Consider the following 15920-nt stretch of genomic DNA (forward strand, 5'->3'; position numbering starts at 1 on the left):
TTACTGTTGGGGGGGGCACAGGCAGAGATGAGTTATTCTGTCCCTCCTGCTCTGCCCTCTGGGCTGGGGAGCAGCATCATGCTGGGGAGCATCTCCTGTCCAGGGAAAGAGCTGCTGAGCAAAGTGTCCGAGTCCAGGCTGTGTGGCGTGAAGGAGACAGCCGGCATGGCCAGGCTCTCCGTGGCAGCAGGGACACTTGGTCCCGCTCTGCCGGGTGGAAATGACTGTGCTGAGCTGCCAACTGCTCCCCTGAGCCAGCTCGGCCTCAGAGAGAAACCAAAGCCCTTCCCGAGAGCCATCATCTGTCAAGCTTGTGTTACTGTCTGGCATGTCAAGTGGCCAAGCTGAGGTTTGTCATTCCCGGGGAAGGGGAGGATGGCACAGTGAGTGCTGCCAGAGCCATCCCCTGCTCCATCTCCCAGCGCAGGGCAGGGGCTGGGGCACAGGCAGGACCATCTCCCAGACAGACCCACAATGTGTGACAAAATGGAGGAGACTATCCCCGTGGAATGTCCCTCTCTCTGGGGCTTTTGTCCGTGCCGTCACACAGCAGCTCCACGGGTCGCTCGTGGGAGCTGCTGGCTGGGCAGCATCCTTTCCTGGCTGCAAGAAGGATGCTGTCTCCTGGACAGGGGTCTCCTTTTCCTTGCTGGCACAGGGGTAAGGGGGCCTAGGGGGTGTCAGTACACAGATGGCACTGCCTGGGCTGATGAGGAGGTGCAATCTTGGCAGAGACAAGCAAAGGCATCATCAAAATGATGGCCAGGGAAGGACAAAAGGGTCATTCAAAGGAGAGATCAGTACTGACTCAGCCTCCAAAGGCAAATCCTGTGAGAGCTGGTCTTTGGAGATGTGTTTCTGGTCCAGCAGCACAGGGATCCAGACTCCAGGTCACCTTGGAGGAGATGCCACTGTGTTTTTAGGGAGATGAGTGGCCACGGGCTCTGCACAGCTTCGTGACGGGCTGTGGCAGCAGCACACAGCTCCTACCCGCACGGTCCCTGCGCTAGCGGCTCTGGCTGGGGCCGGTTTAACAATTCCCCTGGCCCTGCTCCCAACAAGATTGGGAAATGATCTAGGGTTAAAAAAACACAACACGTTCCTGAACATGCTTTGTTTATTTTTAAACTAGAGCTCAGCATAGCCCGACCTCACAGGCGGTTGAATTAGCACAACCGGAGAGGCAGTGACTGGGCACATGAGTGCCATCATTTTAAGCTGGGTCTACCCTGGAGGAATCAAATCCTGAGCTAGTTTGAAACGGCTTTTCATTGCTTTAACCATGGCCAAGTTTCCTGGCTCCTCAGACTGCGATGGAAGCAGAGCTAAGGCTGTTTGTATCCCAGGTCCTTTTAGGTTGAGCAGTTTTAGTACAGATTTTAAAATCTTTTGACTCTTTGCTAGGGTGGTTGCACTCTCAGACCTTGTGCATTTTGAGTAACCTGTGTTCTGAATGTACAAACTCTTTCAATATCTGTTTCTGCTGTGACATTAACCCTTAAGTGGCTGATATAATCCTGCGGTAGAAATGTTGGAAAACTTGGAGGAAAATGTCTTGGGCTGGGGCAGTGATGGTCCCTGTATGTGCTGTGCTGGCTCCTGCCCCTTGGTCTGGGCTAGAACATCACTTTGAGGTTCACAGTGCTCAGATCTTGGTCCACCACATGCCCTCCTTTTGAGCTGCAGGGCTCTGGCTTTACAGAAACATGGATGAGACCAAGCACTTGGGGACTGAGGTGCTGATCTTGGCACCTTGACAAGCATCTGCTCAACCTGCAGCAGTTCCTAACAGCCTGTTGAGGTTGGCAGAATGGACAGGTGGGAGGTCAGCACTGTGTCGTGGGGTGGGGAGAGGAGAAAGGACTTTGTGAAAAGTGCCACAACCCCGGTGGCAGTGGGAGGAAAGCGGCTGCTGAGATCCGTACCAGATAAGAGGGAAACCACAAGGCCAGAGCCTAAGTGGATAAAGTGTTCCCAAGTGGATTCCCCTCCAAATCTAAATAAACATCAACACTTAACGAGCACCTTGGAGCTGGGCTGGGGTGGGCAGGGGGGGCTGGTGGCTCTGTGATTTCTCCGATAACCCGTAGGTTCTCGGGTGAGCTCTCCAGTTAGCTCCTGCCTTTGGATGGCATCCAGATGAAGTACAGGATGCAAGCAATTAATTTCAAAGTATTTACAACCTCAGGAGGCTGAGTTTAGATGGTGCAACTAAATAAAGCAAGCTGATGACAGCCTGGTATCATCTCCCAGATTGAAATAGAGTTCACTTCTTGACTTTTCCTTTCTCAAAAAATAAATTAATTGAGCTTTTTCAAGGCTGAAGCCTATTAGCAAACTTCCTGCACGATACTCGATTTTCAGAGAAAATCTCCTCGTCAAATCCCACAGCTACTGAAGAAAAGGGAGCTCTTGCTAGACCACCTAGAATGTGCCTGCAAGTGCCATCGCTTCCCTGGCCACGCTGGGACGTGCGTGCGGGTGCAACATGCTGGAAGTTCCAATGCAGGACAGGAGATCCTGGCCCACGCTCTGCCTGTGTCCCTCCCAGCCCCAGGTCAGCCCCCGAGTGAGGTCCAGCTCTCATCCCACCCATCAGAGATGGTTCCTCCAGTCCTTGTTGAGGCAGACTCATGGTGTAGACTGTGAGGCTGAAGCCCCCATCTCCAGGCAGCTTTCAGAGGTGCTCTAGATGGAAGGAGACTCCACTCCTGTCTCTTTTGAAGAGCAGCCGATGTTCCCTCCCAGCACACTCAATGTCCCCTCCCAGCACACTCCCAAGGGCAATTTGCAGCCCATTTCCAGGCACTTTGAGTACAACCGTGTGTGCTGTACCAGGGCTGGGCTCGCTTTGTGATTTGCATCCTGTATTGAGTAAGACTGCTTTTGTCTTGGGATAAAATGCCTTGGGTGAGAGGCTGCCACAAATCTCAACATTTCAATGCAACACAACAGGCCCACAGGTTTCTCATCCATCCTCATTGCCTGTTGATAGACAGTCAGCTGCCCGGTGGCTTTGAAGGAGCCATCACAGGTCACTGGAGATGTTCCCTGGGGGTTAAAGGCAGGAATACACAAATCAGTGGGACCTCAGTGGCTGGGAGCAGCTGTTTGCCACGTGTGTGGGCAGTGCGGAGATCTCCACCGCTCAGAGACTGTTAAAGTCTGGCTCATAATCTGAGCATCTCAGAGCTGTAAATCTCCCAGGAATAAGTTTTGCTCTTGCTCATCTGATACTTCCCACAGAGCCAGAAATACCATGTGGACAGCCAGGAAATACCTAGGGAGACTTTGGTGCTCCAGTCCAGTCTGGAATTAATAGATGTGGAAGCAGTTATGAAAATGTCTTGCTCTCTGAAATCAATAAAAGCATATATCAGACAGGTTGTGTCAGGAGAAGTATCTGTCGCTGTTAGAACCAGCTCCCACGGCATGGGGGGCTGGAGGGATGGATGGACAGACAGCCACCATGCCTGGATTACAGCAGCTGCCGGGTGCTCTCTAAAGGGATCTTGTGCTCCTGGGCAGAGTTTTGGTCTCTCAGCTCTGGAGAAAAGTTGATAATTGTAAGTGTCGACAAAGTAATCCTCAGCAGTTGATCTGATTGGGCTTGTTCTTTCCTCTTTTGGGTTTAAGCAGCTCTGGATGTTCTCCCTGTATCTGTTCTCAAAACTACACACCAGAGATCACATACTGAATGTTGGCTTTGCCAAGCTGTCTGCTGCCCAGTTTTGATGACCGGTATTTGAGCTGGCTGTGGGTGCTGATGGATAACCAGTTTACTGTGGTCATGCCTTGTTTACCCCTGCTGTCTGCTGGGCTGAGGACAATCCCCAAAACACCTTCATGGGTTGAATCTGTCAAGCTCTGCTGTTTAGCATTTGCTTCTCCTACCCACTTCCTAGCATCTGATGAAAGGTCACCCTTCCATCACCATGGCTGTTCAGGGGCTCTGATGTTTGGAGGTGAACCTCGTGCGGGAGGCAGAGGGGACCCAAGAGTCCACCAGCAGGACCAGCATCTGCTGCCCAGTCTCTACAGGCTTGGTTTTGAGCTTGCTTTGGCCAGTGAAAATAAGATATTGTGGGAATTTAGCTGCAAAACTCCATCAGCTTTGACAGAACATGTCCCCCATTTTTCAGTGACTTAGAAACTCATCCAAGCTTGAGCATTTCTTCTTAGACACAGCAAAAGACACATCTCTACCATGGAGCAATGTTTTTCTTTTAAAGCCTTGGCTTCAAATATAAGGGCAATAGATTTTCTTTAAGGAAAGAAATCCCCAAATTTGTTAGCATTGGTATGACACTGTATTTTTACTGGCCTTTTTTTCCCATTAGCAGCTGAATCATTTTAGCAGGAACTTTTCCAGAAATATTCAGCCTGACTCAGGCAACCGATCTCAAAGATTTCAGTCCAAACAGTCAGTTTGGCATTTTTTTAATATAAAAGAAAATTAAGATCTTATCATTGAAAGATTCAGGTGGGCATAAATGGTGCTGTTACGAGCTTGGGCTTCAGTATTGCAGAATGTTCTTATACTTTGCAGAAGCTGCGTTGACAGAGGGACATCCCCAGGGTGCCCCAGTCCCTGGGGCATGTAGTGGTTTGGCATCTGGGCAAAGTGGGAAGTGAAGGGCACTTGGGGTGTGAATCCCAGGGAGGTCCTGGCTCACCTCGGTGCCATCCCATCTAGTGCTTTTTCACAGAATTGCCATTCCTAAGGTTTTTCATGCATGGAAAAGTCTTCTTATCCCCCATCCTTTTTGTGCCACAAGGAAGATTTTCTCAGGGTGTTTCTCCCCAGGATCCTCCTCTTTTGCTTCACCTGCATTTGCAGTTTGGCCTCTCCCCACTCTCAGGATGTTTCTCGTGGCTGGAGAGTGGTGAGAGGCATTTGGCCCCATGGAGAGCAGATCAGAATGCAAGGGGCTGCCCAAAAAGCCTTCAGCCTCAGCAGCAGGGGGTCTCTGGGATGCATCAGCAAGGATGGGGCTTTCCTCCCCTCACCACCAGTACACGCTTGCTTCTGCTGCGAGCCAGGTTTGTGGCTCCGGTTTCACGGATGATGCCAGCCATAGCTGCATATTTTGTGGTGTGTCCGCACACTCTCCTCTTTCTTTTTGCTCCAACCATCAGGAAAACCTGGGGCCTGGCGCAGACCCTGTGTCTCCCCCTCACAGCCACAACACCCCAATGGGTTTCCCCTCTGGTGGATTAGCTCAAGAAAACCAAACCAGTTTCCGATCCTCCTCCTTACTCAGACTTAGCAGCTCAGGCAAATGGATTTTCCTGAGCAAACGTTTTTGTTTAGTGTCGGCCAACTGGGTCTGTGGTGGGTGGCACGGAGCCACGCGGGAGGGCAGGGGCCGCCTGCCCTGCGAGCAGAGCTGGATCTGGCTGCTCAGTCCTGGCTGCTCCGAGTTCCTGGGCTGTGCGCAGTGGCTGAAGTGTGCAGGACATCACTGCTGGTGTTCATCCATGGTTTGCTATTTTGCTGCAGCATGCATGGCCAGAAACCCCATACCTAGACTGGGCAGTGTCCATGCCCCCCAGGGGACATCCCTGCAGCGCCATATCGCTGGGATCTCTCACTGGGCACATCCCAGCAGCCCAAAACACCACAGCCCGTGCTGGACCATAGAATCACAGAATGGCTTGGGTTGAAGGTCCCTTCCCAGCTCCCCCAGTGGCCCCCCTGCCATGAGCAGGGACATCTTCAGCAGCTCAGGGTGCTCAGAGCCCCGTCCAGCCTGGCCTGGGATGTCTCCAGGGATGGTTCATCCACCACCTCTCTGGCCAACCTGGGCCAGGCTCTCAGCACCCTCAGGGCAACAATTTCTTCCTCATGTCCAGCCTGAATCTCCCTCCTTTAGTTTAAAACCATCACCCCTTGTCCTATCACAACAAGCCCTGCTCAGAAGTCTGTCCCCATCTTTCTTATCGGCTCCTTTTAAGTCCAGAAAGGCCACACTAAGGTCTCCATGGAGCTTATCTTCTCCAGCTGAACACCCCAGCTCTCTCAGCCTGTCCTCCAGCAGAGCTGTTCCAGCCTTGGATAATTTCTGGGGCTTCTCTGGCCCCTCTCCAGCAGGTCCATGTGTGTCCTGTGCTGAGGACCCAGAGCTGGACCAGCACTGCAGGGGGTCTCACCAGGGCGGAACAGAGGGGCAGGATCCCCTCCCTCCACCTGCTGTTCACTCTCCTCGTGCAGCCCAGGGTATGACTGGCTTCTGGGCTGCAAGTGCACATTGCAGCTCATGGCCAGTCTTTCATCCCCGGTTCCCCAGGTCCTTCTCGGCAGAGCTGCTCTCCACCCCGGACCAGAGGGTTCCAGGGCAGGCAGTGGTGCAGGAGCTCAACCACCAGCTCCAGGCTCATGCCCAGCTGCTCCAAAACCTCAAACCAGCCAGCAGCAGGTCTGGAGGGATGCGATGCTTTAGAGGACCAGGGGCACCTTCCCACTGTCTCCACAGGGACTTTCTCTTTGCCTCCCGGTCCATCAAGCAGACAGGTCTCTGCTGGGTCTGGGTGCTCCCTCTCCATTGTTCCCTCTCTTTGATTTAAAGGTGGCTGCTTCCTTGACCAATATGGTCCTGAGTGATATAATATCCCTGACAATATCTCCAGGGGTCCCTCCTCAGATGGGCATGGCCAGGGTGCCCCTCTCAGCAGCTGGGACGATGCACACAAGGGATGCAGGATGCAGGAGGGAAATAATGGCTCGGGCTTAGCTAGCAATTTTCTAGGGAAAACAAACAAACAAACAAAATACAAACAAATAAACAAACAAACAATACAAACAAGCAAACAAATAACACAAACAAACAAACACACACAAACACCCACACACACACCCCCCAAAAAAACAAACCAAAGCCACTTATATGGGAAAAGGACAGTTTTAAGGACACCAAGACTACTCATAAATTGAAGTCAAATTTAGAGATTACTTTCAGCCCCTGGCTTCTTCTATCCTCCCCTTCCCCTTCCCCCCTCCCCTGAATTATTGTTTGCAAAAATTAAAACAAAATGTTTTGGGGTTTTTGTTTGTTTAAAAAGCAATTTGCATTTTGAAAATTGCCAAAATATAAGTTTTGGAAGGGTGGGGTCTTTTGAAAGGGCAGCATTGTCATTGCTGAATGAAAACCGCGGAGAGGAATGTGTCCTGGGAGAGCAGGGCACTGGGACGCGGGGCCCGGGGGACACGGCAGCAGCACAAAAGACCCCAACCACAGCTCCCACCGCACAGCTCCAGCCTGCGCCTCCATTCATGTATCTCCTTTCCTTCTCCCAAATGGAAAATCCTACCCGCCTTGACCTTTTTCAACAGATTCATTTGACCAAGTAACTGTTTTTAATGTGGAGATGCTTCTGCATCTTCTAATGTGGAGATGTTTCTTCACCCGGCTCCAGACCACAGCTTTCCTCTTTTCTGCTCCGACCTTCTCCAGGTTCTTGAACATCTGTGTTTAAGTGATATCTGGCTATTCATATCGGAGCCTGACGGTCCAGGTAGAGACCGTTTGATGCAGCTCTGTACATCTGTGTGCAATAAAGTCAGTGAACAAAAGGCTTGTGAGGTCCTTGGCAAAATAAGAGAAAGAAGAGAGTAGGAGACAGCAGCACTGAGTTTAGTCGAGCATCTGGAGCCAAAACCTTTCATCAGAGACGTCTCAGCACCTGGCACGTGTTTTGCCCATAACTGGGTCTCTGCGGGGTCTGCAGCCCGTGCAGGGGTGTCTTCTCCACCGGGTGAAAAGCAAAGTATGGGGAGCAGAGGTGATGCCAATGTTAGGAGGTGATTTTTCTTACAGCTGGCAAAAGCATTCATAGAAAGAAAAGATGGGTTGCTAAAGAGCCACTAACTGTGGCAGGGAAATTCAACCCAAGAAGCACTGACTGGAAATTAAAGCCAGGCCAATTCGTGTTAGGAATGAGGCAAAATGCTTTAGCACAGTGGGGGATTAAACAACGAGCGAGGGAAAGGGTGGGCAGGAGCCACATTTCCTGAGTGCCTCCATCCAGGGAAAACGTGACCAGATGAGCCGCACACACTCCCCAATCTGGGACCACACACAGATCCGGAGCTGGGATCCAAAAGCATCAGGACCTGCTGCTGGATCCCGGTTGGCCCTATCAGGCAATTGTGGTGTGCCCAGACATCACCCGCACTCATCATCTCCGGGCTCCCCACCGCACCAGTGTGGTGGATCCCATCACGATATGTCCCAGCCTCATCCCCAGCAAGGACTTTCTGATGCCTAAAGGGGTCATTTATTGCATTGCCCTAATTCTTCCGTCCCTATGAGCTATTGTCAGGAAAAAATAGGATGTCTATATTCCTTCAGTCAGACCAAGCCTCTCCTGTTGGGCGTCTGCAAACACACCAGGCTACAGACGGAGCTGCCAGCGAGCCCTTGCTGGTGGCCAGCACTGCCCAGCGCTGGCCACTCAGGATCCAGGTGCTCAGAGTGAGCAGAGGAGACAGACATTCCAATTAAAGCCACTCTCCTTGAGTCAGTTTGCCCCCTTCTCTCTGCACAAATAAGTGGATCAGGAGGGGTGGATGATAGAAAAGCTCCCGTGTACATGGTGTTAGGAGGCAAGTGGTGCTCAGCAGATGTCCTCAGTGCCCTGGGGGTGCAGGTGAAAGGAGGGGACAGAGCCAGGGCTAAGCTGACAGAGCCAAAAAAAGCTGAGAAGTCGTGGTGGAGGGGTGGCCGTCACTCCCTGGCTGCTTGTGGTGCTTGCAGGAGCTCGCAGAGAGGCCAATTGCAGGGATGCTGGGCACGGAGAGGGGCTCGACCAGCCCACGTCCTCTGCCAGCTCATTCAGTCCCTCCTGGGGGGGTTTATACTCTGAAGTACACACAATTTTTAGGTTGTTTGCTCTAGATAAGCATAGGGACAGCTGTTTTGGGGGGCTCCTTGCAGCCTCTTGTGAGGTTCCTCTTCCCTTCTCCAGACACTGGATTTTCCCATCCTTGGAAGATCAATGTAAAATTGATCCCAGGAGCAGAGCTGCAAGCAGCTCACCACGCTGCGCTTACTTCTCCACATTCCCGCTCTGCCCTGGTGGGACCACTGGAAATATTTGGAAAGATCTTGAGAAAATCCCAGGAGTTCTGCTTCCCTGGCTTTGCAAAAACATTTCTGCTTATCGAGCAACCCAAAGAAATGCGAATATTTTCACTCACTCTTCGGGTGGGCTCAACTCTGAATTTTAAAAAGGGATTTGCCAATGCAATCTTGCAAAACACTCAAGTACTGAGTCCAATTCTCCTAAAATACAAGTTTTAGGAGGAGGTGAGCTTTCATGGTCTTTGGAAAACATGCATTTCTGCCAACTTCAAGGAAAAACTAGATCCTCTGCAAGGTCATGCCACCCCCCAAGAGAAATATCTCCTCATCTTGGTCAACAGGGACTAAATCCTGTGGTTTGTAGCATCGAAGGCAGAGCTGCTAGTGAGTCTCAAGGCTTTGAACGATGGAGATGGGCCTGCATGGTCACAGGGATGACAGATCCTCAGACTGATGGCCTCAAATCTTTCTTTCCTCTGCTTGAGCCGAGTCCTGAGGCCATGCTGTTGACTTAGGTGTCACCTTGGTGTCCCAAGAGGACACCCTTTGTGTTGCAGCCCTGGAGCACCTCTCAGCTGGGGGAAGGCTCTTCCCTGCACAAAGGAGCCAGCCCCCAGCCCTGTGCCTGCTGTGTGCCCGGGGAAAAGGGTTTCATCTCAGCATCCCGGTCGCCTCTCTGTTAAACAGGGATTGGGACTTTAAAAGCACCACCTCCTTCCCAAAAGCTTAGCTCGTGCATTCTGCAGGGCAAGAATCACCTCTAATTCCCTATTTGTAGGGTGCTGACTGCGACAGAGCCATAAACTGGCAGGGCAGCTCAGCACACGGTGAATTCCAGAGCTGAGTGGCTACTGGGCACTCTGGCAAAGCACAGTTGCTCCTCCTGATATAGAGATGGAAGGGTACAAACCTCTGAGGGGACGCAGAAAGCACCCGGTGCGTGCTCCTGCACTGCTTTTGGCTGCACACAGGCTGTTTGAGTGTGTTTGCAGCATCGGCAAATGTGTCAGCGGCACCAGCCAGATCTACAAAAGCAGCAATTCCCTCTGCATGCAGGAGCTGTGTCTCCGGTTGCCTTCATGGTCCTCTCCTGTTTTGGGAGCTGACAAATGCACCCACAGGCTGGTGGGCTCATTGAAGGAGAGGCAAACCGCAGTTCAAAGTGCTGGCCCTGCTCGGTGTCGGGAATCTCACTTTCTCACGGCTGGCAAACCGCTCTTGTCACCATTAGCACGTTGGTGGCTGCTTCTCCTGCTCTGCCAGCGTTTGGTGGGGACGTGAGGCTGGGCTTCACCACGTCAGCCAGAGGAATTCAGACTGCAAAGCGCAGCAAGAGCCATCTCCATCCCGCTGGTCGGACGTGTCCAGAGGATTTTTCTCTCCCCTTTGCTTTCAGCTGGGGATTGTTCCTGATAAATAATCCGGAACCATGCTGTAATTTTCTGGGCTGAAATTTGATAATTAAGCAAATATAGCATGTCTTTGTCTTGGGCAAGCACCATAAGGTAAACAGGAAGGAACAAGGGATTAAGATGTCTCTGCTCTAAAGGAAGGTGACAAGCCCAGAGCCGTGACACCTTCGTGCCGAGGCGAGAGGCCCAGCTGTGGGTTGGCATTGCACAGATGCATTGTTCGGGGGGGAAGAGCAAATAAAAGCAAAGGGAAAAGAAAACAAGCTATAAAATTCTCGGTAAAGCACAGAGCCCCGGCAACTGCTTCTTGATGTTCCCATGACAGCCCTGGGGAGAGGCAGGCAAGGGGTTGAGCTTTTGAAGTCCTTAAGTTGTCTTTTGCAAAGGCCCCTTGTTAAAATAGTCCTGTGTTGACATTAGGCCGCATATGGTGGAGGAATTGGACATCTCCTGGCAGGTTCCGTCACAGCACATGCAATCAAAGCAGAGGGGACTTTTTGGTGTTTGACTAACTGGGCGTCAGGCTGGCCCTGTCTCAGCGGTGGGATGCAGATGTGGAGGCAGGGGTGAGGTTTGATCCACCTGTTCGGGGCTGCACACGTTCACAGAGCCTTGTGCTGTGGGTACCGAGTACAGGAAGGAAAAGTCGGGGAAGCTAGGGAGGTCTTAAAAGGATGTTTGGAGTTCAGACACTTGTGTGTGTCAGAACTGGGAAAGTTGGGCAGGTGATGTTGGAAATCCCCCTTTCCTGGGGACAGAGGGTGCTCCTGGGGTGCTGGGAAGTGAGGGATTTTCAGCATTCAGGGGGGCTTTGTACCAAGCAATAGCCCTATATGAAGCCCCCCCAGTGTGGGAGCGGGTGAGAAGGGGTATGAGCAGTGCTTGCGTGGGGCAGGATGCTTGTCACAGAGCTGGGGGAGCAGCTGGGGGGTTGTACGTTGCTGTTTCCTAACCAGGGATGGGCTCCCTGCCCACACAGCCCTGCCTGCACCAGGCCTCTAATTCACATGAAGAGCAGGGAGGGGCAAAAGGCATATTTGTTGCAAATCACGACAGTGAAACAAGCTCTTGGTGAGCTCACCTTCCCTTCAGAAAAGCTGGACTCACCACATAACCCTGATCAAGGAGGGGGTGTGGGTTAGCAGTTGGCTTCCCCTAGCCAGAGGTGCCACCAGAGCATCCCATCCTGTGACACCTCCATATGGTGGGACACCCTGGGCAGGCCCTCCAGGGTGCCCAGCCCCAGGCACACGGTCACCCATGGGATGGCACCTCTGTGACCGGGCACAGATGCTGATGGTCTCTGCTCTTTGCCTCTCACAGCCTGTAACTGCAACCTCCATGCCCGGCGGTGCCGCTTCAACATGGAGCTCTACAAGCTGTCGGGGCGCAAGAGTGGCGGCGTCTGCCTGAACTGCCGGCACAACACGGCGGGACGGCACTGCCACTACTGCAAGGAGGGCTTCTACCGCGACCTCAGCAAGCCCATCTCCCACCGCAAGGCCTGCAAAGGTACCGGGGCTGGGGTGGGATGGCTGGGACCTCACGGCTCCTTCTTATAGAGTCATAGAATGGTTTGTGTTGGAAGGGACCTTCAGAGCTACCCCAGTGCTCCCCCTGCCATGAGCAGGGACATCTTCAGCAGCTCAGGTTGCTCAGAGCCCCGTCCAGCCTGGCTGGGGATGTCTCCAGGGATGGGGATGTCTCCAGGGGTGCCCACCTCTCTGGGCACCACTCCCACCCCTTTCTGCTGCTCCTGCTCCCACAGCTCTTGCTCTAACCAGACTCCTTCTGCTCCTCCCTCCCCCAAACCAACACCCTGAAATGATTTTTCTTGCCCCCATGTTCCCCGCCATCACCTCTCTCTGGTCTCCTCAGCCTCATGGTGAGGACAGGCCACTGAAATAAAAAAGTCCTCGCTGCTGAGGACACCTTTAAATTTTTTCAGATTTTATCACTTATAAATTGTGCTTCATCAGCACTAATAACCACAGCTGACTCGGTCATCACGTGTGTAAGGGCTGAGTTGCACAAAATCCCAGGTACAGGGTCTGATGTAGCATCTGTAAATCAGCCTCCTCCAAACCCCGTCTCCTCCTGCCACCCTGGCCGGCAGCACTTAACCCATGCACAGGACATTTCACTGCTCAGGACGAGGTGAGAAGAGTAAAACGGGAAATCATTTTGAGGCCAGCAAACTGACTGGGTTTTTGAGGTTTCCTCTCCTGTGGCAGACGTGAGGGTGAGCGGAGCCTCCGCCGGGGCGGGAGCAGCAATAAGAGCAAACCTTGCAAAGGAACTCTTTCAACTCTCCTCTGTCTGCTGGAAGAGATGTAAATCCTGACCTGTGATGCAGCTAAAGGAATCGAGCAAACATTCACAACTCATATTAGAAGATGCTGGGGTTTCCTGCAGAAAGCTTCATCTCTTTTCTCTCTAAAAAATCATTTCAACAAGAAATGGAAAGCATTTTTACCCAAGCTGGGTATTTGTGGCTGGAAAGCTTTGAGTGCTCAGCATTTTCATTTTTTTTAATGAAAATACTCTTTTTTTTTTTTCCCCCACTGAAAAGACACGCTCTTTGCCAAGGAAGAAAAAGAAATTACTTCTTTAGATGGCCCTAGTCCCGCTTTTTTTTTTTTCATCTTGCAAAAGCTGTTTCAATGAGCCATTTTCAGTCTGCTCTGCTCTGGGGCTGCTAACAAGCTCCAGCTTCATCTGAAGCTTGAGCTGGTGGGCTGTGAACCCAGCCCGTGGCTCTCAGAGGGACAGGAGCTGCTGCTCCGGTGTCTGAGGAGGCAGAAGAGAGGGATGCAGGGGGGCTGAGCCGCTTCCACCACGTCCCCGACACCAGCATCCCGGCAGCGGGCTGCCCGCCATGTCTTTCCCCCAGTCCCGAGCGGATATGTCTTGTAATAAAATTCATATTTCTGCTTTCACAGCCGGGTTGTACCAAAGTAACAGCACACTAGGTTGAGCAAACAAAGGGAAATTGTGAAGGCGTGGGCTTCCATGCGGGGGGGCATCCATCCCCCGGGCAGCGGGTGCTTGCAGATGATGCCCAGAGCCTGATTCTCATTTACCTTCCTGCTCCCCAGAAAGGGTTTTGGGGTGCTGGGGAGAAGAGGGGAATTCCCACCCCTCTCCAAGCACAGCAAACTCCTTCCCATGGCTTCGGTTCATCCCGGCTGCCTCCCCAGCATGGGGGGCCCTGGGGATGGGGTGGGATTTGGGGGAGCAAGGGGCTCTTTCCCTGTCACGGTGCATCCATAGGGATTCCAGTCGCCTGGGATCAGTACATGGAGCACAGAGCAGGGAGGGGATGCTCAGCTGGAGGTCTTATCCAAAAATCACAGCCAGGTGGTACCTGCAGGAGGGATCTCAGAGCCATGCCGTGCCTCAGTTTCCCCAAGCGAGCACCCTGGAAGATGCACGATGGCCTTCGCGAGGCACTCTGCAACAGTTTAAATCTGAATTTCCCACTTGCTGGGTCATTCACTCTATTAAATTCTCTTTGCAATTGTCCTTTTCTCATCCCCCTGCCCTCCCGAATCTCTCCCGCTCTTGAAATTTGAGATCGCCAAATTTAAATACTTCTCCAACCCCCCACAGTTTATAACAAAAATGCGGCTATTGGAGCTAACAGATACAAAGGTATGTAATAAATATGCTGCTGCATGAACAGCTCCCCGACTCGCAGGCTATTAGCACAATTTCACAGTAGCTGCAATGGTTTATTGTTGGCGTAATCCATCGTCCTATACAAAAGGGGCAAAATGAAGTTTCCTACAGCAAAGGCATTCCTTTGAAAACTCTTTCCTGAGCTGTTTATGACACAGGGGATTTTATGTTCCCTCTCTTTTTTTTTCCCCCCATTCATGGACTGTTCTGAAATAATTGTTGAAAACAGGTGTTTTTTAAAAAACAAACCCTACCATCTAACAACTTCAGCCATATCCCTATGGATAATAATATTAATTTATCATCTCACCAAGCCATCTGCCGATGGGCAAAGGTCTCCCAGAGTCTCATCTTGGCCAAGTGTATTTAGAATTAAGGAATTAACCATCCTGTAGCATCTGCCATCTCCCTCACAACTGCCTGGCGCCCCATCTCCCCCAGCGGACTGTGTTTTCTCTCTAAGACTTGGTTCTTTCAACCATTGCATTGCTCCATTCATATCCCACATGTAACACGTTTCAACAAATGAATATACAAGAGCAAAAATGCAGGTAACAGAGCAGCAGTGCCTTGTGAGCCTGTAGAGCACGCAGCACACTTACCCAGCCGCTAAGCCTGCGTGAGCTTGGGCAAACTCACAGTCAAAGTTCCACGAAAGAGCTGCCGAAGATGTGTTTGTATCAATCCAGCTTCATTAATTCAGCCTAACACACCCATCCTGTCTTTCCTCTCACCCGTGTTTCTCATCTCTCACTCCATCCTATGTACCTCAATTCATAATGCATCTAACACCAGAGAATTAGAGAGGCAGGAGTTGCGTTATTTTAAATGGTTGGTTTTGATATTTATGCAAAAATTTCACACTGCTGAAATGTTTGCACAATGTTTTGTGCAATGTTTTTTAATAGCCAAACCTATAAAGTTTTTTAATGATAAGATTTTTTTAGTGATCTGAAGTTGTCTTAGCAGCACGGGTGAAGGCATAAGAAGCTGGGCTCTAGGGATGACTTGCACCCTGATGGTTAAGAGTGATGCAGCCATGCCATGTTCCTTGCCTGTGCATTTGCTTCCATTTATTTTCTTGCAAAAAAAGAGGAAAGAAGGTTGTCGGTGATCAGAAGTGCCCTATCACAGAGCATGGCATGGAGTCTGCAAACCGCGGGCAAAGGGCTTGATGACAGATCAAACCCCCGGGTGCTGCACACAGCCAGGAGCTGTTTGGGCTGTGTTTGACAGAACAAAACCCCAGAGATAAGAAATTTTGCATTTTTGTCTTCAAAACCTCAGAACAAGGGTGAATTGTTCCTCTTTTCTTACTAATTTTTGTGAGAGTGAATGCTGAAGCCCTGCTGCCCATTCCTTCTGCTTTCCCTCTGCTCCAAATGATGTTGCAAGTGAAATTCCACATCTGGGTCCTGCAAACCTCCATCTGCTCCGCTCTGCCACAGACCCCTGTAAATCAGGGCCCTGATCTTTTGATTAAATTCGCTCCTGATATTTGCCAGATTATTGGCACTAATGTGATTCTATTGGAGCAGAGACTGCAGGGTTTCACAGCCCGGCTGTAAAACAGCTCTGCACTTCGGGGAAAGCATTTACACACTTTTTGATGAAAAGATGACAAATGATACACGTTATGAATGCACTTGTGCTGTGGCTGACAGTGTAAACCCCGTTATGGAGGGGCAGGATTTGGCCCCTCGTGAGGTCATATTCATTAGGACTCAGTGCTTTTGTAAAAATA

At 51.3% G+C, this 15920-nt stretch overlaps 1 protein-coding gene across 1 annotated transcript in view; it reads left to right on the forward strand.

Annotated features, from left to right (window-relative positions):
• NTN1 (netrin 1) overlaps positions 1-15920 on the forward strand; it is a 99984-nt gene that overhangs the window by 42412 nt on the left and 41652 nt on the right. Inside the window, exon 2 of the mRNA XM_005515319.4 lies at positions 11819-12007. Within this exon, the coding sequence (XP_005515376.3) occupies positions 11819-12007 (189 nt within the window). The remainder of the gene's footprint in view (positions 1-11818; positions 12008-15920) is intronic.

The sequence above is a fragment of the Columba livia genome, chromosome 18, assembly GCF_036013475.1.
Source record: "Columba livia isolate bColLiv1 breed racing homer chromosome 18, bColLiv1.pat.W.v2, whole genome shotgun sequence".
In the NCBI taxonomy this organism is placed as follows: Eukaryota; Metazoa; Chordata; class Aves; order Columbiformes; family Columbidae; genus Columba; species Columba livia.